This window comes from Xenopus laevis, chromosome 1L, assembly GCF_017654675.1.
Source record: "Xenopus laevis strain J_2021 chromosome 1L, Xenopus_laevis_v10.1, whole genome shotgun sequence".
Lineage (NCBI taxonomy): Eukaryota > Metazoa > Chordata > Amphibia > Anura > Pipidae > Xenopus > Xenopus laevis.
The window spans coordinates 150,241,063-150,269,042 of record NC_054371.1 but is presented as its reverse complement, the minus strand read 5'-3'; the positions used below and the strand labels follow the sequence as shown (position 1 = coordinate 150,269,042).

Genomic DNA, 27,980 nt, shown 5'->3' with positions numbered 1-27,980 from the left:
TATAAACAAAAATTTTTTACTGTAAAATATGTCTGAATATATTAGGGATGCACCGAATCCACTATTTTCGATTTGGCCGAACCCCTGAATCCTTTGTGAAAGATTTGGCCAAATACTAATCCGAATCCTAATTTGCATATGCAAATTAGGGGTGGGAAGGAGAAAAGTTTTTTACTTCCTTGTTTTGTGAAAAAAATTCACACGATATCCCTCTCCACCCCTAATTTGCATATGCAAATTCGGATTCGGTTCGGCCAGGCAGAAGGATTCGGCCGAATCTGAATCCTGCTGAAAAAGGCCGAATCCCGAACTGAATCCTGGATTCGGTGCATCCCTAGAATATATATTGTATGTATGAAACAAACAAAAGTAATATTTATCGTTATCTTGTGCTTCCTGCCCTAATGACAGGATACCAGAAGGGCCTGTATATGTCAGATATGTCATGCGCCTGCAGAAAGATATGTGGTGTGTATACAGAACTGTGCTGTGCTAGAAAACATCACTTCCACTTGAAAGCAATTGGTTTTCACCTAAACAAAGGATAATACAGGGCTATACTGTCACTAAGTCTGGGAAAATGGTTTGGGACTGATCATGTAAGGGTAAAGCAAAATTAAAATGGGCCTCGCTGTACCGGTATGGGACCTTTTATCCAGAATGCTCAGGGTAATTGATCCTTTTTGTAGTTTGGATCTCCATGCCTTAAGTCTACTAGAAAATCATGTAAACATTAATTAAAAACAATAGGACTGTTTTGCATCCAGTAAGGATTAATTATATCTTACTTGGGATAAAGTACAAGGTTCTGTACTGTTTCATTAGTACAGACAAAAAGGAAATCATATTAAAAAATGTGAATTATTTGATTATAATGGAATCTATGGGAGTAGACCTTTCTTTAATTCAGAGCTTTTTGGATAATGGGTTTCCGGATAATGGATCATATACTACTAGGGGCCACACCTTTACTCATTTCAGCTCTCCCAGTCTGGTTGGATTTGAGTTCTGCCACTTTCATTCCATTTGCATACTTGACTACTTTGGTTGAATGCTTTTTTCCAAAAGTTATTTTGTTTATTTATTACAAACACATACACTTCATCACATGGGTGATGCTTCCAGTGACAAAAATTATAGATTTGCCCAGAACACTCTGACTCCATGGCTCAGTCTGTTGTTGACAAACAAGGCTGTGCTTGTTTCTAAGAGTGGCATTAATGTAAGATGTTCCAGCTTCTGACCACACAAACATTGCCTCGCACAGAAGCACACTGTCTTGTTTTATAGACATCTATCTGTTCTAGAAGCCTCTTAAACGATTTCGTAAAGATTATGTTGCATTTATGATGAGTACTGCAGCCTGCCATTTCCTAGGAAAAGTGTTTACTGTATTCTTATTTCAGGCATTAAGGAGCTGTGGTGTTTTTAGATGTATTTTGGATTTGTGGCTGCAAGCATGTTTAACATTTTCAGCTATATTTGAATACCACTACCCATATACCTGCCCTCATGCAAGAAAGCTATTTCGTATGTCAAACTGGTTAGCCCACAAGGTCACCTTCAATAAAGCCGCAGGCTTTTTTAGGCTCTAAAACCAGCAAATACGTCCAGTGATGAGATTTTATATTTGGGACCCGCTAGACCACTGGGCCGCAATCACGCTTTCACTCCATTTATTTTAGTTATGTATCAAACTCATTTTACAGGACAAAAACTGGGGATTTCTATATTCAGATTTTCATTATATTGTATTAATAAATGCAGCTTAGCTGGGTTGTTAGTACTGCCTTCTGTCAGATTGGTTAGTAAAACAATTAATTTAAACACTGCCTTTTGCCAGATTGGTTAGTAAGATGATTCATTTAAATAAGGTGTATTAAACAGGATCAATATGAGAACAATAACACATTTTTAGTACAAAAATAATATGGTATTTGCAGAATATCCCATCAAACTAAATGCTTAAAATTGCTCTTCTATAGAATATGGAGAAAGATGTTATGGAAGCCTAGATCATTGGCTTTTCTGTCCTGTCCCTTAATAGCACTTTTTTCATAGCATTTGAGTCTGCTCACGAACAATTTATGCAGTGACACAAATGACTTATCTAATGAATTTTAATGCGGTTTATTGTTGACTGCATGAATAAATAAAAATCGTATCAGTGGTCAGTTTAGCAGTCATAATGCTAAATGTTCCATCAATTGCACCTGTGAACACACTGTGTTATTGAAATATAGTGTTGTTTGTAACTGCCGGATAGGTAATATTGACCATGTATCCAGTGCATTCTTTCTAGAAAAATGCATCCTATATTGAAAAGTATGAGATTAGAAGTTACTGAGGAGCTTCATGAACCTTATATGTCACCGATGACATTGTTAATGCCATTTATTAGGATATATTTTATAGGCTATTTGTGGCTCTGCTGTATGTTTAAACATTAGGGGTGCTCAGCGAGATTAACACCTTTCCAAATAGGGCCAAGATGTTTGATCAATTAGTGCTGTTTCTGAATCCTTCGGAATTTACATATGAACAACCTTCTCATCTGTGCTCCTTCCTGTTCTCACGTTTAGTTTTGTGTAAATTAAGCCTTCTCTATGTTGCCTTCAGGAAAGAAATTAGCATCTGGAAATATTGGTTTCTGGGATCAGGTGCAGATGTCTGATATTTTGTTGATAGAAGTGCTGAAAGCAATTTGCAGATATGCATATTTAACAGTGTGCTGGTCTGGAGCTACCTTCCATTCTGCATTACCTTCAAACTGCAAACTAAGTCCTTTGTATAAGAAGGGTTTGTCCTTTCTTTCTTTCTTTCTTTCTTTCTTTCTTTCTTTCTTTCTTTCTTTCTTTCTTTCTTTCTTTCTTTCTTTCTTTCTTTCTTTCTTTCTTTCTTTCTTTCTTTCTTTCTTTTTTTTTTCATTCCAGTAAGGAGAAGTATGATTGGATAGATTACTGTAAGCAACTCATCTCTTCTCTGTATTTTTGCATTGATATGTATGGCCATGAGCTGCCATTTTGTGTACTGCAGTTACTGTCCTTAGACTGTACTTCCTAGTAGAAGAAATAGTCTTTATTTAAGCCTGCGGTAAATATTCGTGATATGGTACTCCCCACTTGCAAACATGTAGAGAAGGCATGCTTTGTAGTTAAAAAGTGGTGTCCACTAAATTCATTGTATATTTCAGGAGTTGTGAACAGAAGACACCTCATATTGATGCCATTGGAGTACAGGTATGGGATGCGTTATTCGAAAACCCGTTATCCAGAAAGCTCCAAATTACGGAAAGGCCATCTATGGACTCCATTTTAGATAGATAGATAGATGTCCTGGTCAATATTATTGACCAGGACAGTCAGGCAAGTGATCTGTTTTTTTATAACATTGCCACTTCTGAAGAATTTTTCATTGCATTCAGTATTCCCTCTTTAACGCATGGGCACTTTTATTCAGATTATCGAGGATGTGGCAAATGTTACTGAACGTTTTATAGGATAATTCAAGTGAATGGAACCCTATTCATAAATAGGATTGAATTGCCCTGTAAGTAGCACTATCAATCTTCCATAGTTGTACAGTGAAATTTCCCTTTTAATTTAAGTATTCAAAAAAGGTTACAGATACTATTCCCAACTACTCTTTTATTTTAACAAAAAAGGAGATTTTGTAGCGTACCCTGTTGTAGAACCCTATTTTGTGCCGTGTGACGCTATCTTCTGCCAAATGTAAAATCAAGGTTCTACTGTATAGCACTAAAATCTCCTTTTGCACACATACACTGACATTTAGGCCTTTGGCCTACTAACCATGTTTAACCTGAGAGCATGATATAAAATATGTATATTATCACAGGTACACAGGCACAAATGATTGAATTCCTATGCCTGAAAATAATGAATTTCTTGAGAATTCATTAGTGAATAGGTGGAAGTAGAACCCTAAAGCTGGTCATAGATGTAAAGCTATAATTGTACGAATCTTCCTCTTTATACGATTTTTTAGCGTGTGTGGATCGTCCCAATATTGTTTGTGCAATAGCAATCGGTTGTTTAGTCAATTGGACAGGTTAGGCGCTAATATCTCTGCATGTATTGCCTATATGATGATATCAGTCAGTGGGTGGCTGTCACGACTATTTGTCGAACATAGCTTTCATATGATTGCTGTCTTTGAATTAATGGCTTTTGAATTCAATAACATATGTCTGATTTGTTCTTTGTACTACTTTATTTAATCTTAATTGTAAGTGGTATGTCAGGAGATTGCAACAAACGTTAGACATAAGGATATACTGTATCTGCACGTCTATGGATTCATGGGTAAACACAGACTGCCAGTTGGCCAGACGGGTAATCAATCTTCCTGAGGCTTCAGACTGATATCTAGTTAGAGCTCAATCAGGAATGTTTGAGAAAGTTCACACCAGCTAAAAAAGGAGTCGCACAACAATTTGATTTGTAATGCGACTGGAGCATTTTCGCACTCCCAGTGACGCTCTCGGTCTGGGCTGTTGTGACAACTGGTTTATCCTTTATTTATACCAGTGGTCCCCAACCAGTAGCTCGTGAGCAACATGTTGCTCTCCAACTCCTTGAATGTTGCTCTCCGTGTCCTCAAAGCAGGTGCTTATTTTCAAATTCCAGGCTTGGAGGCAAGTTTTGGTTGTAGAAAAACTAGTTGTACTGCCAAACAGAGCCTCAATGTTGGTTGACAATCCATATAGGGGCTACTATAAGGCCAATCACAGCCCTTATTTGGCACCCAAAGAACATTTTTCATGCTAGTGTTGCTCCCCAACTCCTTTTACTTCTGAATGTTGCTCATGGGTTCTAAAGGTTGGGGATCCCTGATTTATACAGTGCATCTGTATTCTGCAGCACTTTACAGCAAATATACATCATTCACTTGGACCTCTGCCCCAGTGCAGCTTCCAGTCGAAGGACCCTATCACATTCACATACACTAAGATACCAGTAAACTGTCTGTAGTTTTTTAGTATTATTAATTTATCTTTTGTTTATCTGTCATGTTGCAATCTAAGACCACACAGCTCAAAAAATTTATTGCAGTAGAGATCACTAATCTAAAATACAAATTATAACTGCCGGAAATCTTCTTAAACTTTTTACACACAAACTGACTACGTTTTGCTTCTGACATTCAAATACAGATGGATTGTGTGTCTATAGCAAAAACAATTTTCAGCAAGTTGATAAATCACACATTAATTGGATGGCAGTTTTGTGGTTTGTGACCTTTAATTAACTGTGCATCAGCTCCCACGGCAATCATTTGGCTAGCTCCATCTGAACTGCATGAGAAGCCGTGCATATTGGAGGAAATAGCAGCAAATTGTAATTAGCTGCTTATTTTATCAAGGAAAATACAACAAACAGAAGAAATGGAAAATAAATCTACCTTGTTATAATGAGATTATTGCTGTTTGTTAATTAAGTTCAAATCTTATTCATTAGATGAGTAAATTGCATATGTTTTGGAAAATGTAGATAAAATTAAACTGTTCATGCAGTCAATGTGATTTGTGTAAATTCTCTCTCAAAATAAGCAAAATTTTGTACAAAATGGTCAGTTTTTGTCAAATCCGTACAACTGTCAGTGAGTGGGTTTTGCCACTGCATTGTTTGGTTTGGCTGGTTAATCTAGGGCGTGGCTACAATTTCACCATCCATTTATTGGACTATATTGCACTAATATTTTTTGAGATACTTGGCACAAGCTCTGAATTCTCTCGATATCGTGCTTAATCTGATTGTTGGCCGTAAAGCAATATAAATGGATTACAACAGCGGGAATAAGAGCCATCGGTGCAAGGGCTGCATCAACTAGACAATGCCGTGCTCAAGCCAACAATAAAATCAAACCTACCTTACATGGGCAGATAAGCTAAAGGACCCAAATGTATGGCCACCTTTAAAAACATTGGAGTTACATCTGATTCACATTGAAGTCAACCAGTAGAGACAATTTTGATGCTATTGTCTCAGGCATATCCTTCCAGCGACTGACGTTATGCCTGAATCATGGCAAAAAAACATTGTGGGTAAAAAACATGGTGATCGTGTTTTAAAGGACCCACTTTGATTGTGTAGACAATTCCTTAAAGAGATACTGACCCCAGAAATAATTTTATTTTTACATCTATCATAACATTGTCTTTGAATGTTATTTATAATTTTGCCATAAAAGTATTTGCCTAATGCTTTAACATTACCTATCAGATCCCCCAAATTCCTCCATGAGGGGGCTGCCATATTTGTGCAGCAGTAGTCCGTTAGAAACTGTAAGTGGCAGGTTGAGAAGGGACAGTCAGGTTGGCAAAACAGTCGGTTTAGGAACTTCAATTAACAATTACTTACAAAAGCAGCCCTATTGGTGAAAAATTATTAACATGACCTATAGGCAATTTTTAATGTACATTCATATTTTGAAGAGTTGTTTGTTAGTGTCAGTATCACTTTAAGTGGGAGTCCTCCAAATTCTATCGGACTGCTAATTCCAGCATTAACAGGGGTGGGGATGGTGGTAAGCAGCCAAAAGGCACAAGGAATTGGACATATGATCAGGTACTGTATACTGTAACAGACAAAAAAAATATGCACCAAATGTGAAACTGAAGGAAGTAATATGTAACATAAAATATATGTTAAATATAGATCAATTGTTCCATTTTAAACACAAAGAAAGGCTTGCTTTTTCTTTGGGTTTTTTTTTCCATTTTTATTTTAGTCCTGTCACAGACTGGTGGATTTCCATTGATTTCCATTGCATAATATCTTTCTTATGTTTTGTACCTTTGCTTCTACTCACTAGTTTAGGCAGGTAGCCCACTCCTAGTATTGTATCTCTTCTACCAAAACCATTCAGAAAGTTATCCAAGCATTCTAAAACCAACTGTATTTGTTTTCTGTATCAAATGCAGCTTCATGCAAATATCCTCAAATTTTAGCAGAAATGCCAGTTTCCAGACTCACAGAAACAAAGTGATGTGAAAATAAGCATTTAATTGGATACTTGACTGCTCTGAATTCTCTTAATTTCACACAGCACTTTTTAATATTTATAAATGCCCCCATCTCCTTTTGCATTGTAATGCCCTGGTAAGCAAGGCCCTTAACATTTTCTATACATCAGATATGAGGGTATATTATTTTAAAAGAGTATTTATCAATGGGTGAAAGTGACAGTTCACCCTTTAATAAATACGCCTTTAAAAATGGCATAGAAATGAATGTAGAGTGGCTAAATTTCACTTTGGCTGACTGTGGCAATCTCTAACTTCACTCTTGGATAAATATACCCCACTGTATGTAATTTGTAATTAATGTTATAATATAATATTGTATAATTGTGTAATGACATAGCCAATTTTTGTGTAACTTGCTGGAGCCATATAAATAAATCATGCTAATGCTATTCAGTCTTAATAACTAAGAAGAACATTTTAGTTTGATAATAATTAGCAGTGTGGCTCAGAAGTGGAAACTTCTGGAAGAGCTATGTTTAATTTGAGATAGGTCACACATAACTGAGATAACATGTAGCAACTCTGATTTGTGTCAGTAAGTTACACACCCAAGTCGTACGATTATTTGTTTCGTAAGATTTTCGTACCATGTGGGGATTGTCCTGACATTTTTCATACATACATTTCAATCGGTCGTTTAGTCGATCGGTTAACGATTATATCTCTGCATGTGTTGCCTATCTGACAATATCATTGGGTGACTGTCACTACTATTGTCGGACATAACTTTTGTACGATTGCTATCATGGCCAGAATATCATCTGATTTGTTCTTTTACTACTTTATTTAATCTGAATCGTTAGTTGCAGTTCAGAATATTACACCGTACAACTCTTCATACAATACGATGCTAGAATCTACAAGAGTTTGTGACCAGCATAATTCTTTAATTCGTGCTACCTAATCCTGTACTATTAAAGATATGTGATCCGTTTTTTGGAAACCTGTTATCCAGAAAGCTCTGCATTATGGAAAGGATGTCCCCCATAGACTTCATTTTATCCAAATAATTCAAATGATTTCCTTTTTCTTTGTAATAATAAACAGTACCTTGTACTTGACCCAAACTAAGACATAATTAATTCTTATTGGGAGTAGGGATGCACCAAATCCAGGATTCGGTTTGGGATTTGGCCTTTTTCAGCAGGATTCGGCTGAATCATTCTGTCCGGACGAACCAAATCCTAATTTGCATCGTGAGTATTATGGATAACCGGTCCCATACCTGTATTGTGTAAAAATGTACAGGCATAGTATACAAGTGGTGCTTTATAAAGAGATGAATACATTATATACAAATGAATGACGGCATAAACATGTTTTACCATTTGGTTGTTAATACAGTATTTATTTTCTTTTAAATAACTTGTTTCTAAGCAGTGGAAAGCAATAGGAGGGTTATACGTGCTTTTAGTAAATCGTAAACCGTAACTTCTTACATCTGTTATACAGTGAAACCAAGGAACCGTGGTATGTAAATCTGTCATACAAGAAATGCAGGAAAGATAAATAGAGAGCATTTGGCAAAAGGACCAGCCTCTTAATACCTTGTCTCCATTCATGTATGCCTCTCTCCATGTGTGAATAGTGGAGATAAAGCAGGAGGTTTTTGTTTTTGATTTTTTTTTTTTTGCCTAGGTTGGGTAGGAGTGTTGTGTGGAAAATAGATGGGAGGGAATGCCATAGTATACTCAGTGCATACGCTCGCATAATGGGTGTCTTTGTAACCCCTCTGACAACATGCATTCTAGCCAACACTGACTGTGCAGCTGCAACCCTGGCAACAAGGCTTTTGGGAGAACAGATCTAGGGCAGCCTTCCAAAGACAATGAAAGGCTGTGCTTCCAACCAGGCAAGCCAATATGCTCTATTAATGCAGCACACAGAATGTGTGACAATGACAGGAATGTGGCACTCTGAAGAGCAGTGAAAGGTGGGGCGGCTGCTTTTCTGTCCCTTTTTTTTTTTATAGGTCAGTACATTAACTCATGTTTATTTGAAGCTGTCCCTTACTGGAGCATAGTATGGAATTACATACTTTGTTATTCTACAGCATTTAAGAATATGATTGGTGCTGTATAATTCTGTTCTGCATGTAACTGCATATCATGTTCTTACATGCAAATATGCACAACCTATCTAGCAGCAAGTGAATATCAACTACCAAACAATCCAGATACTTTGTATATCTAGCAAATGCATTGTGCAGATTCCAATCATAGATGCAAGTGGCCATGTGTTTTAGCCACAATGCAACATTTTTTCCAGTGTAAGCGGGGATGCAAGATGAAAGTGTGCCTGATACATTTGTGGGCAATCCGTTAAAACACATTTATGAAGATATCTATGCTTATAAATACTCCTGTATACCATTCAGAGCATACTTTGCATGATGCACCCATAGACGTTAAGACCAACTGCGTTGCACACAAGCAGTTCCTTAAACTGCTCTCAAAGGGGGTAAATACACTAACCTACGAAAATTCGACAGCGACTGCTTCACACCCATTGCTACACTTCGCCAGGTGAAAATTCGCTCAGACAATGCTAATTTACTAAAATGCGAAGTTGGCAAATTTTTTCTAGTGTTACTTCGCCAATCAAAGAGAAGGTGCGCTAGCATTCAATTATGCCTAGCTCAACTTTGTTAGAGGTCTTCGCTCAGGCTAATTTGCATACGGTGGGAAATTATAAAGTTGAATGGACGTATATGTTGCAGCAAATACATTACATTACATAAGCCTTAAAGGGATACTGTCATGGGAAAAAAAATTTTTTTCAAAATGTATCAGTTACTAGTGCTGCTCCAGCAGAATTCTGCACTGAAATCCATTTCTCAAAAGAGCAAACAGATTTTTTTATATTTAATTTTGAAATCTGACATGGGGCTAGACATATTGCCAATTTCCCAGCTGCCCCAAGTGATGTGACTTGTGCTCTGATAAACTTCAATCACTCTTTACTGCTGTACTGCAAGTTGGAGTGATATCACCCCCCTCCCTCCCCCCCCCCAGAAGCTAAACAAAAGAACAATGGGAAGGTAACCAGATAACAGCTCCCTAACACAAGATAACAGCTGCCTGGTAGATCTAAGAACAACACTCAACAGTAAAAACCCATGTCTCACTGAGACACATTCAGTTACATTGAGAAGGAAAAACAGCAGCCTGCCAGAAAGCATTTCTCTCCTAAAGTGCAGGCACAAGTCACATGACATGGGGCAGCTGGGAAATTTACAAAATGTCTAGCCCCCATGTCAGATTTCAAAATTGAATATAAAAAAATCTGTTTGCTCTTTTGAGAAATGGATTCCAGTGCAGAATTCTGCTGGAGCAGCACTATTAACTGATTCATTTAAAAGAAAAAAAAATCCCATGACAGTATCCCTTTAATAAAGAAAATAGAGTTGTTATAATGCCCTACACATGAGCCCACTGTTTAGTTTATGTTCTATATGTTAGAAAATATATGGGGGAACCCGGTGACCCAAAAAAATTTTTAAGGACTTTTGCATGCTATCACTCTGAAAAAAGGAAGACACCAGCGTTTTTTGGGACTTTTTCCACTAAAAATATGATGAAAGTAACAGAAGATTGAGGAAGATCTATGCACTCCAATGCATTCACCTGGTCTGAGCTGGCGAAGGCAAGTCTAGAGAAAGAGGTAACATTCAGTAAAATCTGCATCTTAGTGAATTTGCAGAGTAACGTCCATTCACCAGAATTTACGTCTGTGCCCGTTAGTAAATCGGCGAAGTGTCTGATAGCGGTAACGCTGGCGAATCGTCGCCAGCGTTACTCACTTTGCCCTTTAGTAAATCTGCCCCAAGGGACCTAATGCTGGGGGTGCTGGGGCACCAACACATCAGGAGCAAAGAGGTTTGCACTTGTTCATAAATGAGCCCTTATATCTTCTGTCACTGTCTTGTCAGATATTGTGCATTCATTTTCTGTAACTGGTGCAGGTGAATCTAGGTGCAGTTAGGATTCAGTCAGTGACTTTGTGTATATCTAAAGGTTGCTTTTTTAATAACAAAGTACAAACGAAGGTCTAAAACTATAAAACAAATATTCTGTGAAAAACATATAAACAGATTTACTCTGCAAATCTCTTTTTTCTGGTTCATCGTTGGTATGGTTTTATCGTGAAGTCTTCAGTTATAGGACAACAGTATTTACCCCTTAAGTGTGTGTTTACTGCATTGCAGTTAAGGGGAATGCAGAAAGAAACACAGGACAGTATATCCCACAAGATTGCACATATTATGGCACAGGCAGAAACCCTGTGTGTAAGAGGCCTAGACAATGATTTATACGTTATAGAGTGAACCCTCAATTTTATATCCCCTGGTTTTAAGTTTTCCCTCATTTTTTTTTTTTTTTGTGGTCCTACTGTATATATTATGGATAATTAATTTTTCTGATTTTACACCATTTTTTTTGGTCTCCTCAAAAATGTAAAATGGGGGTTCTACTGTATACAATTATAGAGCAGTGGAAATGCCCATGCTCATTACCAAACGACACCTGTTGCGTGATATGTTTTTCATTTCCAGTAGATATTTTTTCTTAGTGAACACCTAAGCCTAACAATATTTTCCTTTTTTATGCTTATATTATCTAAACAAAAAGCCAGCTAACATTGCATTACAGATGTAGGTAACTCTAAAATCCTTTTATGACAGGAGCATCCTGCCAGCCATATGAAGGTCTCATGTTTAGTTCCATTAGTTGCAAGGCAAATCAATAGGTTAGGCAGTACAAATAATCATGGTAATGCTGCTTCTTCCATTTCAATTCAAGCTATGACCGCTTTATGCATACTTCATCTGTAGTTTCCTACAGTGCATCCGTAGCCAGATAAAAGTGAAGCTGACATACTGCAGTTCAAAGCTAAACTGTTTTGTCTCCCCCAGCCCGCCCCTTTGTTACTTACCCATGACTGCTGCATTGAACATGCAACTGTAACCCCAGGCTTTTTGGGTTAAGTTTAGAGCTCTGATGAAACAGTGTCTTTTTCCTACATCCAAACATGTTTCTTTAAAAAACTGCAATTGTCAGTACCACTTTAAGGCCAAATCTGTGGCGAATGTACTTGTTTTGACTTGGAGGTACTTGATAGAACCTAACCTTAGATTTTGTGGGCTGTAACAAAATAGATTCTGTTGGTGGTCTGTGCATTACTAAAATAAATGTACCTTGGTGAACACATTTGAAGCATCAAGATGCACTTACTGTGTCATTATGAATGGAGCCATTTAAGATGCGGTACCAACTGCGAAGTCAGTGGGAAACATGGAATATGTGATTCAGTCTCAAGGCATTTTGGCTTTGTTAGGCTGAGGATGCGGCACTGCTATGTACGCAAGAGAGTCACGTTTCAGTAATACTCAGATTTATTACAGCCAGTCCCTACATCAGTGATCCCCAACCAGTAGCTCGTGAGCAACATGTTGCTCTCCAACCCCTTGGATGTTGCTCCCAGTGGCCTCAAAGCAGGTGCGTATTTTTGAGTTCCAGGCTTGGAGGCAAGTTTTGGTTGCATAAAAACCAGGTTTACTGCCAAACAGTGCCTCAATGTAGGTTTACAATCCAAATAGGGGCTACCAAATAGCCAATCACAGCACTTATTTGGCACCCCAAGAACATTTTTCATGCTAGTGTTGCTCCCCAACTCCGTTTACTTCTGAATGTTGCTCATGGATTCAAAAGGTTGGGGATCCCTGCCCTACATAGACCTCAAACAAGTTCAGACAAGAAAACAGCAATTACCTAGGGGAGGTCAGGGAGTGGGTAAAGGGCAGGGGAACCTTTTTGCAGTTGAGATCAGCATGCCATTGGTGACATAGCATCTCCTCATGTAGATCTCATTTTATTTATTATTATGAGTGGAAAGAAATGTTATTGTATGAAAGGGAAGAAATTGGGGCCCACCCTCAACAGAATAAGGAAACTTTTTGTTGAGAACAGAGAAACATTCTATTTGTTGTTAATGTTAGGCTGTATGGTACAGTCTGAGGTTGCTGTCCCAGGGTTGTAGATATTTTATTCAGTGTTTCTAACCCTATTAACGTAAAGTAGGTTTGTATTTTTAGTCAGCCTGCTTTTCACTTTCAATCACTATATAATAACATTACCTCTTATTTTCTGATGCTAAAATACTTAACCTGCTGCAACTATACAGTAAGAAGCACTGAAGTTTACATGGGAAACTTTTCTTTTCACTAAGGGCAGATTTATCAAAATATGTGTTTAGAAAGTAATAAGTAAAAACTCACCTACGTTCCATTCATTCCTATGGGATTATTAGATTTGTATTTATCACATGTGAGTTCTAACTTTCACCCACTGATAAATACAATTTAAAGATCCCATAGGGATGAATAGAATGTTGGTGTTTTTATTTATAAAGCCCTAAATCTGCCCCTAGTATTGGCTAAATACCCATATGTCAAGTTCATTCTAGTCAAGTACATACAAGTTTTATTATGTAAATGTAAAGTTCCTGGGTTCCTACTTCCTATTTAACCTGACATTTTTGAGTCATCATAGTCACAAGAAATACAGAGAGACTCAAGATGGAATTTTTGCCAGAAAAGATACATGTGCAAAGTGCCACTTGGAATGTGTACTCGACTGATAAGGGCTGGACAGGCATTGGTTGGACATTATCGGGTTGAGTTCAAACCCAAAGTAGGTCAAATCAGTACTGTTTTTATTTCCTTTTGAACTGAGTGTATAGATCTATATATATATCCACAGACTATTTATATGTCAAGATTACTTGTTGCTTTTACAAAACCATTGATGAGAGATATAAAGCTAGTTTTGTTTGTCCCCAGTGCTCAGTCTGTTGAATTTGACTCCTGCTGATCAGGGGTCATGTTCTGGCATGGTCCTGCACTTCTGTAATGGCCTTGCTGGAGCTACACCTAAGTGGGTAATAGGCAAGTATGGAAAACTGCAACCTCTAAACTATGTTAGGGGGGGGATAGAAAGAAGCAAAACACTGTGAGCAGTTGCATTGCATCGTACCCTATCAGCTCATTGATATTTTATGTGTTTGCTAACAGCAGCAGAGAATACTTTTTGTTCTGTATCACCTAGAGGTTGCTCTGTGCAGCTTTAATAAATTACTAAGCATTCTCCCAGTGGAGCAGACCTTGATAGATTTCCTTTGGTGGATACTAGTTTCTCTAGTAATATGCTGTTTTGTGTCTTGTGACATGTAGAACAAACAACTTTAGCCATAAATATCTATAGTGAAATCTCAATTTGACATCCCCTGATTTAAAGTTTCCCCTCATTTTACATAGTTTTTTGTGGTCCCACCTATATATTATGCATAATAAATTTTCCACCATTTGTGTTTTGTTCCCTGAAAAATGTAAAATGGGGGTTCTACTGTAATCTCATTCAGGTTTACACTAACGGCAACTTCACGTGTACCATTTAGCACCTGTCCGGATAATGTAATATAAAGTCTTAGGTTTGCCCTCGTCTAGTAACTTACAGCAACCCATCATATGTTTGTTTTGAAACAGCTGACCAGTAAATGCTAATGCTGATTTGTTACTATGGGTTACTATTTGGGTTGCCACCTTTTCTGGAAAAAAATACCGGCCTTCCTATATATTTATCTTTTTTCCCTATTAATAACATTGGGATCAACCACCATTTTTACCGGCCAGGCTAGTAAAAACCGGCCAGGTAACAACCCTTGTTACTATACAAGTAGCACCTTTTGCAAAGTCCAAAATGGTGCTTTACTAAATATTTTATTGAGTGGTCTATTGTATTTGTTTTAATAATAAACAAAGGCATATCTTACCTTTAGTCACTCTCCCGTTGGAGAAGGGTAGCAGACCCCCCCCCCTCTATAAAGGCAGAAATCTACAGCGGGTAAGAAACTTTAGGAAATGTAGTGCCGTTGCTCTTCCCTCCTGCACCTGTGCAAACCCTACGTTATGGCCTGCCAATCCATAAGATCAACGCTTCTAAGTGAAGGAATGTGGTCTGAGCATGTGCAATATCGAAGAACACCAGTGCTGTGCAGCTTTGATTAAAACTATTGATTTATGCTTTATAAAAGTATTATAAAGTAGTATAAGTTCTTTGTTTGAAAAATCCTACCACTTTTGTAGGACTTTGCAAAATGAACATTCCCCTTAAGACCATTTAGGGTAAGGCCACACGAGGAGATTCGGGGAGATTTTGTCGCCTGGCGACCAATCGCCTAGTCTTTTGCGCGACTATCTCCCCAAACTGCCTCAGCGTTTTTCCCCATAGGCTACAACTCAAAGTCGCCTGCGGTAATGCACACGCGGCGATGCGTTTTCTATAGTCGTAAGGCAACTTTGGGCGACTATTGAAAACGCATCGCCACGTGTGCATTAGCGCAGGCGATCTTGCATTGTAGCCTATGGGAAAAAACGCAGAGGCAGTTCGGGGAGATAGTCGCGCAAAAGACGTGGCAATTAGTCCCCAGGCGACAAAATCTCCCCGAATCTCCTTGTGTGGACTAGCCCTTATTGCGTTACCCCTTTGTCATAAATCACCATGACAGTCATAGCCTGAGGCAGACGATAAGGTGGCCTGCACAAGGCCACCAGAAGCTAAACCTAAGAGTCAACAAGTTTCATATATCATGCCTCATTTTTTCTTAAAAAAAACAACACTTCTAGGTTGAAATATCTGTAACATAATGCACTCTGTAAGATAACAAGAAAAGTAACGGGATTTATAGTCATTAGATTTAGCCTAGAAAATGAATTGCTGTCACTATATTTATTTTTAGATCTCTGCTTTCGACTGCGATGATTTACTGTATCTAGATTTTATTGCTTAAGTTTTTCATTTGTCATTACATAGGACTGTAGGCCTAAAAGCAGTTTTTGAGTAATAGCATCAGAAAATACTGTCATGGGAGCTCTGATTTATCTTATGTCAAAAACAAAATGTCTACTTCAAGTTGAATGTCTCAAAAAAAAATTGAAAGTGTCAGTGTAAAACATCAGGGAAAAGTCTCTTGCTTGCTAATTTTTTAGATTGTGCCATATATGTCCAAATCTAGTCCAGTAATGCAGTAGCAGTAGCCTTTGTTGACTGGAAGGGGTATGAGTACGGTAATATTGCTGCAGAGTCTGGCTGCTGGATACTTATTAAGTACAACAATGTGGGAATTGGAGAATGAGACTTTTAGTTCTCAACAACTCACCTGCATTAGCGCATGGTTTTACAGATGGATAAACATAGTTGGTTTTACATTTTTGTTTTTCTCGTGTAAGAATGGATGGTGTGTTTCTGTGCTGCTGTACAACAGTAATGTGTCTTTGCTTTGCTATTTGAAATATACATAATATATATATATATATATATATATATATATATATATATATATATATATATATATATATATATATATATATGTATGTTCATATATAGTTTTTTTTAATTTTTACTTTGTAATTATTATTATTATCATTAGTATTAGAATGTATAACCAGCAATCGTGCTCTCGCTCATTTCTAGTGGTGCGTTGTATATAAAGCATAATATATAAATGTGCGTAATATTTGGTAATTTTGCATATTAGTGCGGCCATACCTCAGCCAGTCATCTTGAAGCTCTTGGACATCGCTACAAAATGGCATCTCTTGCATAAATATAGCTCTCCCAATAGCTAATTGGTACTTAAATGTCTTTGAATTATTTAATTGCTTTATGACGGGCCTCGAATATTAAAAATGTATCCCTCTACATGGAAAAACTGGCTGTACATGTTGCTTTAAACTGTAAGGACAAGTTCTTAAATGTTTTTGAATCATTTCATTGTTTTATGACGTAGCCTGTAGCCTTGAATATTAGAAATGTATCCCTCTACATGGAAAAAATGCCTAGACATGTTGTTTTACAGTAATGCTGTAAAAAATCCTTGCTGTTCTTTTCTTTGGAATTTCTGTTTCACATTTTATTATTCCTGTTCCTGATGTGAAATTGACCTAGTTTCAGATTAACCTTTATTTTTTGGTTTTAACACTACTCAACAAATGTTTGCCATATAAAATAAAGGCTTAAACGTTATGCTAAAGATGTCAGGAGCGTGTAATACTACATAAATGTGCTATACAAATTATTTAAATGGCTGGTTAACCTGAGTATTGAAAAGTGCTTAAACCTTGGCTATGTCTGCCTTTTTCAAGCCTCATAACTTCTCATCACTGTAAAAGACAATAATCTGTTTCTAAAAACCCATTGTTCATCTCCATATTTTGCAATTAAATGGTTGTATTCTTTGTAGTTACCATGGAGACTGTTAGTAAAATGCCCTTCTTTCCCAGGTCCTGCTGTTAGGTATCTATTGTCATTATTAGCATATTCCTTTCATCAAGATCAGAGGACTGGACAATATGTGAGCACAATCCAAGGAAGCTTTCATTAGCAATTGCAGTCTCGGCTCTGCAATTAAGAATTGTATATTAGCTGACAATACAAACCCTCTACATTATGGGCAAATTGCAGTGTTTATTCGTGTTAATTTTTCTTTCTGTCCTATAGAGATGGCTGCGAGTTGTAGGGAGCAGGTGGAATCTGTATATCCCATTTGTAGAGTAATGGTTTCAGACTTGTTGTTTGATAATTACTTAGCATTCTGAGTGAGTTTTCTGTACGAAGGAAAGCATTATAATTAAAGTGTGTGCATATTGGACCAGCCATGACTCAGAAGCCCACCTCCACATCTTGCTGAGTGCTTATATAGCTGAAGTGGTTTGTGCTTCCTGTAAGAAGCCATTTTGTGTTTCATTTAGAACAGGATTTTCCAGACGAGGTCCATACAGTGGCTGTGCCATCATGTTACACGGCAACTCTGAAGTTTGCTGGGGAACTGATGCCATAATCTGAGGTGTTTGTTTGTCTCCCTTTCAAATTTACAAACCCATTAACACATACGCACTTTTTCATTGTCAAACAGTGACACACATATGTACATTCAAATATATTTGCTCAGTTGCAAACAAGTAGTGTGTGTAAATATCCTGCACTGAATAAATGTGTCACTATGCTCACCCTAGGCGGTGACCTGCATTTACACAAGTTAGAGAAGCAGAAGAGTAAAGGGCATTTCCCCAGAAAATCATTTAACCATTATATATACCCAATAAAGATTTGCTATATCTTGGTTTGGATCAAGCACACAGTACTGTAATGTACACAGTAATGTTTTATAATCACAGAGAAAAATTAAATCATTTTGAAAAAATGTGGATGATTAGGATAAAATTAAATCTGTGGGAGATGGCTTTAACGTAATTTGGAGCTTTCTGGATAACGGGTTTCTGGATAAGGGATCCCATGCCTGTGTATAAGCAGTTCCTGGAAGTGCCTGTAGTGTAGATGCTCCTTTATAAATAAATATATGGAGGGTAGAACTGAACAGTGCTTACAGAACAATATAATAATGTTTAAGATAGACACTGAGGGGCCGATTCACTAAATTCGAGTGAAGGATTCGAAGTAAAAAAACTTCGAATTTCGAAGTATTTTTTGGGCTACTTCGACCATCGAATGGGCTACTTCGACCTTCGACTATGACTTCAAATCGAAGGATTCGAACTAAAAATCGTTCGACTATTCGACCATTCGATAGTCGAAGTACTGTCTCTTTAAAAAAAACTTCGACCCCCTAGTTCGGCAGCTAAAAGCTACCGAAGTCAATGTTAGCCTATGGGGAAGGTCCCCATAGGCTTTCCTAAGTTTTTTTGATCGAAGGATATTCCTTCGATCGTTGGATTAAAATCCTTCGAATAGTTCGATTCGAAGGAATAATCCTACGATCGCAGAATTTGCGCTAAATCCTTCGACTTCGATATTCGAAGTCGAAGGATTTCAATTCCTAGTAGAATATCGAGGGTTAATTAACCCTCAATATTCGACCCTTAATGAATCAGCCCCTGAATGTGGAAAAAATGAAATAGGACCCTATTTGGTATTGGGTAAAGACAACTGCAGTACTGTTTGACCACCTAAAAGCTCAGACCTAGCATAAACCATGTGCTCTGGTTTGCACTGCCTAATAATCTTAGACACCCCACATCTGTAGGGGAAACAACCACATACATACATTCTGGTCATTCTGTTGTTATTGCATCCTGGGGAATTTCCCGTTATTTTTTGAAAGTGATAATGCCAATCTCATATACAAGTGACTAATTGATCTGGCACATCAGCTACATACAATTAAACTGGATTAGATCAATTGCATTGGGTAGACTGATCCATAGTATTTTCATATTACTGATCCAGTTTAAGCCAGGTGAAAGAGGTATTACTCCCACACACATGCCTGTGGTCATCTGGAACACAAAAACAAAAGTAGATTTTTGAACACTTTTTTGGATCTGATTTGCAGTTCAACCAAATCTTCTGTGTCTAAGATTTGGAGACAAGCTGCTAAAGACTTCACACAACCAGCCACAGTTTTAAGACATTGAGTGCTGCCCCCTTCTGGGGATGTGTAACTGATGCCAGTCCTGCATTAGACATAATTCTTATCACCTTGCTACACTAAGGCCTTATGTAAGGGTTACATGGAATGTTTTGTGTGCTGCTGCCCAGCAGCATCTTGAAGGTGTCAGATAAAAGCTAATGCCAAGCTGTCTGTCACCTTTTTGTGAACATGTCCCTATGTCCTCTATTCTACTAGCACAAAGACAAGGCCTACCTTCCATTCACGGCTGTAACCAAATAATGAGTCATGTTATAAATGTAGTTTAGGGACTGTGCAATAGTGCAAATGCCAGGAAAAGAGTTTGGGGTGTTTCTGAAGCATTGTATGCATTGATTCTAGCAAATGAAATTCAACTTAATATGCCATTAAACACATTCACTATGTTTAGTTTGTCAGTCTGTCCCTAATTATATAAATACGAGCCAGCTATTTACCACGTGGAATATAATCTGGGAAAGTCTCGTAAATGACACAGTTATTTACATGGAAAATAGTGTGCTGTTTACTTTGAATACCCTAGTGATGGAGATTTCCTAATGTAAAAGGACCATAGCCTGCACCACTAAATATGTTACAAATATGCAGGCCATGTCCTTTAATAATGAAAAGCCCATACATGCAATTTATTATACATTTATCATATATTTTTATGCTTAGTTATGGGTTTGGTTGCCTGGGGAAGGCATTTTCTTTGGCAGGACTCTGGTAACCTCTAAGGGCTGAACTGCATCATAGACTAATTTGTAATTTGTGATATCAATCTCTTCACCAAACTGAATGTGGCAACAGAAGATTTCACATGATGCTACAAAATCTCACCCTCTGTGTTGTAATGTAAAATCAATTTTGTTAAAGAGTCGTGTATTTCAATGAGAAACAATCTCGTAGGCTGAAAATGCATAGTAGATTATTCCCTTCTAAATCATGTTATGTCAGATGGCAAATGTATCCCTTAGTTTATAGATAAGATATTCATGTAATTTGCAGTATTTTTTTAGATATGTGCAACTACTTATGAGATTAAGTCAACCAAAACCCCCTTCCCTGGTAACCTGCAGTAACAGGTCTGTCACCCGATGTGAGTAATTTGCCCCTGAAACCTAACTTAAACACCCCATTGAAAACACAGAATCGTCACCCAATATCTTAATTATCCATTCAAAGCAGTGGAGCAGGGATTATAGTGAAATTCTGTCCATGCAGTCAGGCTAGGGCTACACAGGGCTGATACCTGCCTGCTGAAAGCCACAGGCTGATTTCAGCCCCTACCACATGCAGTATCCTCATTCTTCTTTCACATATGGAACCATTGTGTTGGCTCAGACACGAACATGCAACAGATTTCAGCCCTGTGTGGCCCTAACCTCAAGATATGTATATATGTATATGTATTCCTTGTGTTTTTCACACATTTTGCCCAACTTGATGAACTATTTTGACTTTTTACATATGTTGTCAGTTTCTGGTACAGTTCTTTTTAACGAGTTCCCAATTTTTGAGACCCGTGCATTTGGTGATACTGTGTAAAATTTAAGTGTAACTCTGAAGAACATACTAATAAATAGGTTCACCAGAGCTTTACATTAAGAATTAACTCGCAAAGGGGAACTGAACTTGAACTTGGGGAACAGCAACATACAATTCATTTTTTTTATAATACATTTGCCTCCTTTACATTTTTATTAGTGAACCCTGTCATGCTAGGGAATTGCAGTGGCCTATTTTACATTCAGAGGTAATAAAAGGAATATAATTGCTTCTGTTACGGAAAGCTTATAATTATCTTTGTGACCCATTACTTGCCGCTAATCGGATAAGTACTTTCACTTACATTCTTCTAATGCTGTAAGGCTGTTACATATAAATAGGACACCAATATAATTATAATTTTTTTTTTAAAACAACTGAAATGCCATTAATATTCTGGGCTGAAGTTAAAGGAGTGGGGCCCTGCTTGTGTATAATGTAGGCATATCTGTTTATGAAATTTAGCTTAACATGGTATAAAATCGATACCCATTCTCAAAGGATAGCCTTACAGCACACCATGAGCTAAGTGTGTCGGTTTTCCTGGAATCAATTGTTGCATTAAATATAAATGCTGACTTTCAGTGGTTGACTATGATGTGGCAGAGATGTGCATCAAATCTTCATTTTACCGGTAGATGCTGTTTCTCTTTAATCTGCGTGCTAAGTGCAGCCACTAAGGATAACTTATTAAGGTACAGAATACTGTATGTCACTTTAGTATTACAAAGTGCCATAAATTGCCAGGTTTCTGGAAATATATTTAAAAATCTACATAATGTAATGTTTTGGATGTTTCCAAAGTTTTACTTTAGTAGAACAAATATGTATATTTATATACAAAATAAAGTTTATTGCATATATGGAGGTAGAAAGAACTCTTATTGAAAAAGCACTTTTAGCAGCTTGAAATTTAAACTGCTCTCTGATTGCTAGCAATTAATTATCCTAGCAACCAGGCAGCAGTGTGGAAGATGAATATGAATACTAGAGGGCCAGAATAGAAACATTATTAATAACACCAAAACATTGAAAACCTGATTTCAGTTGCTAGTGTAAGTGACCCTGACAACTAAAGAACATTTAAGATTGGGTGAAAATGTGGGGTCAAAATAATAGTTAAAAATAAGTACAAAAAATGTAAAAAGTGCAAACTAATTGAAAACTTGCTTAGAATATTTTTATTATACATTACCCGAAGGAGATCCTCTGCTTTATCCTTCAGTATATTGTATATAAAATAATTGAGAAACTGAAAATAAAAACACAGCTAGTAGTGTCAGGATACCATTATTTATCATACTAATTTTTGATGCACCAAAAAATTTGCACACAAAAAAAAGCACATGATATTGTGATGTGAAACTACTTAAAAGAGACCACAGTCTTCTGTGTGTCTAGAGCATATTCTTATTTAGTGCTTACGGGTCTAGCAAGTAATTATCATATGACCCAAATGATAATGCATGGCTTTTTGTTCAACCCAGTATTATACTGTTAGTCCTCCTTTCTCTGCCAACATGTTAGGATAGGTATGATAAACTAGGGTTGCTACCAGATAAAGCTATTATCAAAGGCTCAGGAAGAATTTTGACCACTGTCAAAAAAAAAGGACTCATATTCTGCCGAGGAACCATAAAAATTACTTAACTATGCTTTTATGCTACTTTTATTTGAGATATTTTTGATAATTTACAACCTGTAAGCCCCATATACAGTATTTAATGACAAGGCAACTACCCCTATATTTCTACTCATCTTGGCCATTATCAAGTTGAGGCTTACATACATTCTTTCCATAATAAGTTTTATTTTTGTAATTATTTTTGATATGAGAAATGAGTTTTAACTCTGTGAATTATAATAGGCACTGCATTGTGCAGAATGAACATCGTTGAACTGGGCATGGATTCAACGCTAATGGCTGGGCGCAGTGGTTTTTTTTGCAAAGAAATATGATGCAGGCGAGTTGCTGAGGAGATTTATGTTTTTTGCTAAACTATTCAGCCACAACAACTTTTTGTACGCTTTTTGAAATCTGTTAAACTGCTGCATTGGGCGGTATCTTTTTCACTATGAATGTCTTTTTACCATTACTGGTTGGCAATTGGCTGGATTATGTAAAAGTCATGTGTACGGTTCTTGACTGTGTGCAGCTTTTGTTAAATTATACAAAACTTCATTTTGAGGCTTTGCCCATTTTAGCAGTGTATCAGATGATGTGCTTGTCTTGGAAACATTCACAACACTTTCACTTTATGAACACTGCACCCTTCCGCCTCCTAAGGTCCTCACTGACGTATGAAAATGATTGTATCGAATAAGAGATAGAGAAGTATATTTCTGCCTGATGTTACACAATAATATGTAATGTATTTTATATCTAGTCTCTTTCATTCCTGATGATCATTGCACACTCTCTTTGTATTTGTGGGGGAAAGCTATTTTAGAGGGGTTTTTTTTTTTTAACAAAAGGAACAGTATCGGTTTGCTTATGTATATATTAATTTTCTGAGGTTCGGGAAACCAAATGGACAATGGGGAAAAGAAATACCTTACACTGAAGTTCATTTATAAACAGTGGGCAAATTTGCACCTGGGCAGTAACCCATAGCAACCAATCAGTGCTTTTTTTAGCCAGCTGCAGGTTGAGCACTGAAAGCATTCATCTGTGGTTGCCGTGGGTTACTGCCCAGGTGCAAATTTGCCCACTGTTTATTAATGAGCCCCAGTGAGTGCTGAGTGAGAAAAGGAAGTGAGAGAAGCCATACATGCACAAATGTCAGTTCGTGTTTTCTGTTGTTACTGTGACCATCCAGGGGCATTCACCTTGCCATCTTCTAAATGTTGGTAAACTGTCAACAGAAATAGCAGACACATTTCAGGTGCCGTTATAATACACAGACAGGAGCAGAAGAACCAAAGATACAAAATGCGGTTTGTGCTGGGCAGTTTTTTAGTGCATGCATTGCACCTCTGTGTGAGTAGATCTCTGAATCTATTTGACTTTAACTCCTAGTGGTCAGGTGGACAATGAAAGGACGCGCAGGTCCCAATGTTATCTCCCAGATCTAATGTGGGTCCCTTTCAAAAAATGTTAATAAACCCTGTTGAAAAGGAGTGTTTAAAGTCCAAACTGTTGTTGTGTGTGTCCATCCTCAGGCTGTTATGGACTTACATGCTTTATATACAGAAATGTTTTTATGGATCACATTTCAGAATGCTCCTTTTGTTCAAAAGAAGTGGCCGAAACCTTTCTAAACTCTCAGTTTGCCAAAATTTTATTTCAAGCATTTTAAATCAAAGATGTTTTGCTTCAGATTGCAGTGATCTGAGGGGGGAATGATCTGTAAATATCTAAATATGTTTACTCAACCTGTAGTAATTACTGATCAGTTTCGTGTATCTTTGCAGGTGTTTCATCAGCTCGGGAAGACCTCAAGTGCATTTTCCCCAATGTTGGGAAATGCAAACTGAATTCTGAGACTCTGCATGTCCACCTGAAGGCATTTACATGTGAGATTTGCACATCTGTTGGATTAAGGGCTCTGCTTGGAAGAACTCAACCATTTGGGGGTCTGGGTGGCTTTGTTATCCCCACCTCTCTGTGGCTTTAGGACTAACAAAAATGAGTGAATTCTGGTTGTGTTTCAACTGCTGCATCGCAGAACAACCACAGCCTGTAAGTATTTTAATTTCCTTTATTCTGTAAACCTATGGAACCTTTTCTAGATTAATATTGATATTGTGTCATTCCTGGTAAACAAGAGAATTGTGGCTGATTTTACAGTCTGTAGTATGGATTAGGAGAGTGTGATTAAATTGCAATCCCCCAGCTGTTGCTGAACTCTAATAATCAGCTTCTCTCAATATGCAGGGTGTTTTAGTATTGGTTTAAGCACAAGCTTTTGACAATAAACTGAATTAGACTTCATTTAATTATTAATATTATTTGAAGGATTATTATTAAAAATCTATTTGGGAACTGTCATTTCTACAAATGCACATCCAAGGGGATTTAACAAATCTGTCTCACTAATAGTTTTTGTAATTTTGATCTTCATACCTTTAGTCTACTAAAAATTCATTTAAACATTAGTTATACCCAATAGGCTGGTTTTGCTTCCAATAAGGGTTAAAATTATCTTAGTTTGTATCAAGTACAAGGTACTGTCTCATTACTACAAGGAAAAAGGAAATCACTTTTAAACCTTTGAATTAATTGGTTATAATGGAGTCGATGTGAGACCACGTTTCAGTAATTCAGAGCTTTCTGGATAACAGGTTTCCGGATAATGGATCCTATACCTGTACCATTCTCGTTGCACTTTCTTCTGTCCAATTATAGCCCTAAGGTGCCCATTTATGACCTTCAATGCCATGGTATTATTAACAACACGAATATATACCAAAGCAATTTAAAAATACCCAGAAAAGCAAAAGGAGAATTATTTAGAGTAACGTACCCCTAGTGTGTTTGTCACAAAGTTATAATTTTCTAGGAACTGTGGAAAAAACATGTCATTTAGGACTAGAACCCGTTATGTTATAGTGTATCCTCTTAACTTTGGCACATGTAGTAACAAGTGTGGAGGAAGAGCCTCTGTGAAAGGTCGGTGACACCCAACTTTTTCTCACGTTTCAGCTTTTAGAGAAACTTGGCTAATATTCTCTTTTACAAAAGGCAGAATAACATCCTCTACACACATTTTGTGCCATATCTCCGGGACACAACACTGGGGGCAACACACTGACCTGATTTTTAACAGCTGCACGAATGTTACTCATCACTTTTATGCTCTTAGGTTTCTAGTGCCTGGCTGCATTTTAATGTGCTTGCATATATTAGGCCTTGTCCTTAGTTAGAGAAAACATTTCTAAAGTGTGCCATTTTGTTTTACATGTAGTCTGAAATATTTGTCATTGAGGTGAATGCTAACTGGCCCATCTTGTCTACTTAAAGCAGTGATTTTAAACTGTGGGTTGGGAACCATAAATGCTCCCTCATGCTATTTAGGGTTGGTTTCAGTATTCACCTTTAATACATTACTTCCCTCAGTAAAACATAATAAATGAAATACATAATGAATTCAGTAGCATTTCTTGGCTGGAGAAGCTCACAATCTGTTTTGCTAGGAAAAAAAGGTTAAGAAGGGCAGATCTGCAATATCCAGATTGTTTTTGCTCTTCATTTCATATAGTAACTATTTTATTCATAACTTCCATTGCCTTCACCTCTTTTCTGAGGCTGTTTGAAGTCCATGCAGGGATGGGCAAGCTTTTGGCTGTGATAGGCTACAGTACAACTGGAAGATGACATATCTGCATATCATAATATTACAGCATCCTCAACTCAACACAAAGCTTTTCATGTTTCCCAGTGCATCTGAAACTGTTCCATTTAGACTGAAATAGTACAAGATGGGTATATTGGATGGTTCAATCAACTGTGTTTAAACTGGTATACAGTTATGGGATCCATTATCTGGAAACCTGTTATCCAGAAAGTTCCGAATTAAGGAATGGCTGTCTCTCGTAGATTCCATTAAAATCAAATAATCCAAATTTTTAAAAATGATTTCCCTTTTCTCTGTTATAATAAAACAGTTCCTTGTACTTGATCCAAACTAAGATATAATTAATCCTTATTGGAAGCTAAACCAGCCTATTGGGTTCTGTGGACAGAAAATCTTAGAAGAGACAGCCACTTGGGTGGCTGAATCAGGCATTTATCATCACTTGGAGACCTGAACAAATAAATATATATTTCTAGAGCATGCCTACCTTATTACTAATATAGCAAATCACAGATCAAGTCCCAACAAAACATAAAGTTGTCGCACCTTTATGTTTTGTTGGGACTTGATAAAGTTGTCGCACCTCAATTAAATCATATACAATGCCGTTTAATGTCATTGCCATTTTTTATAGGGCCTAAACATACCTTCTCTTCTAATCAGGGCTTTGGCGTTGGTTAAATCTGCTAATGCAGTATCAGCTTGCTTTGTGTTTAGGCTTTTTAGGGAATGAAAAAATAAAAATGATGTAGGCTTAGGTGTTAGCTAATAAATGAATATATACAGAAATGAAAAAAAAGGTGAACACAACTGACTTCTTTCAGTAGGTTTCCTTTAAGTATCAGGATTCCCTGAGCAGCAGGCCAGAAGTTACAAAGATCAAGCCAAAATCTGCAGGTTTATAGAAAGAGTGCATTTTTACAAGTATGTAGACCTTTGCAATGCTGGCAGTTTCTCAATTCCGCATTACATCTCAACTCAGTTATGCTACAGGTTTTGGCATGTTATTTACCTATGTATATGGTCTGTTGACTTGTTGGCTAAAATTGAAAACTGTTACAGTGCACCTTCTCCGAACCTCTACAGTAAACACAGTACATCATGCCCCAGTTATTATTATGTAAAACTTCCCATTTCTAGTACTCATATAATTACTTTATTTACAATAATCTGGTTTTCTTAATTCAAAATAGTTGGCATAAAAATCCATTCCACACCTAACCTTCCCCTGGTGTCACATCAAATATAGCAGTTCTGATAGTTATAATTTAGTTACAATGAATGTGTAATCATTTAAATATTTGTAAATCTATTTTACTGTCATTGAAATTGTATAGGAGTATTTTGTTCATATATTTGGGGGCTGCTTTAATGCTTCTCAGTTGAGCTATCCTTAAACTCTTATTAGTAGTCCTACTGGCTTCTAGTGACCACATCAGTTAAAAAAGTCAAAATATTGCCTGGTTTTATTTTAAAACACCCAACATATTTGGAAAATCATAATGTTTTTTTCTGCACAAAAATAAAATTTCTAGATAAAATCAATAAAAGGCTTATCACGCTGTGCCTTCCCCTGTACTGTATGTAAGGGTGTGCTA

The 27,980-nt window shown here is 37.1% G+C and overlaps 1 protein-coding gene across 4 annotated transcripts in view; it reads left to right on the top strand.

Moving 5' to 3' along the window:
• The window catches only part of cdc42se2l.L (CDC42 small effector 2 like L homeolog), a 64,320-nt gene that overhangs the window by 17,113 nt on the left and 19,227 nt on the right, over positions 1-27,980 (top strand). For 2 of the 4 annotated variants that reach the window (XR_005961601.1, XM_018259322.2), the window contains exon 2: positions 24,500-24,767. Coding sequence is in view for 3 of the 4 variants with exons in the window: in XM_018259322.2 (XP_018114811.1) it covers positions 24,714-24,767 (54 nt within the window). In the remaining variant the exon portion in view is untranslated. Of the gene's footprint in view, positions 1-3,193; positions 3,240-23,946; positions 24,066-24,499; positions 24,768-27,980 lie in introns of those variants that run through there. The other 2 variants (XM_018259323.2, XM_041564775.1) reach the window with 2 other exon arrangements.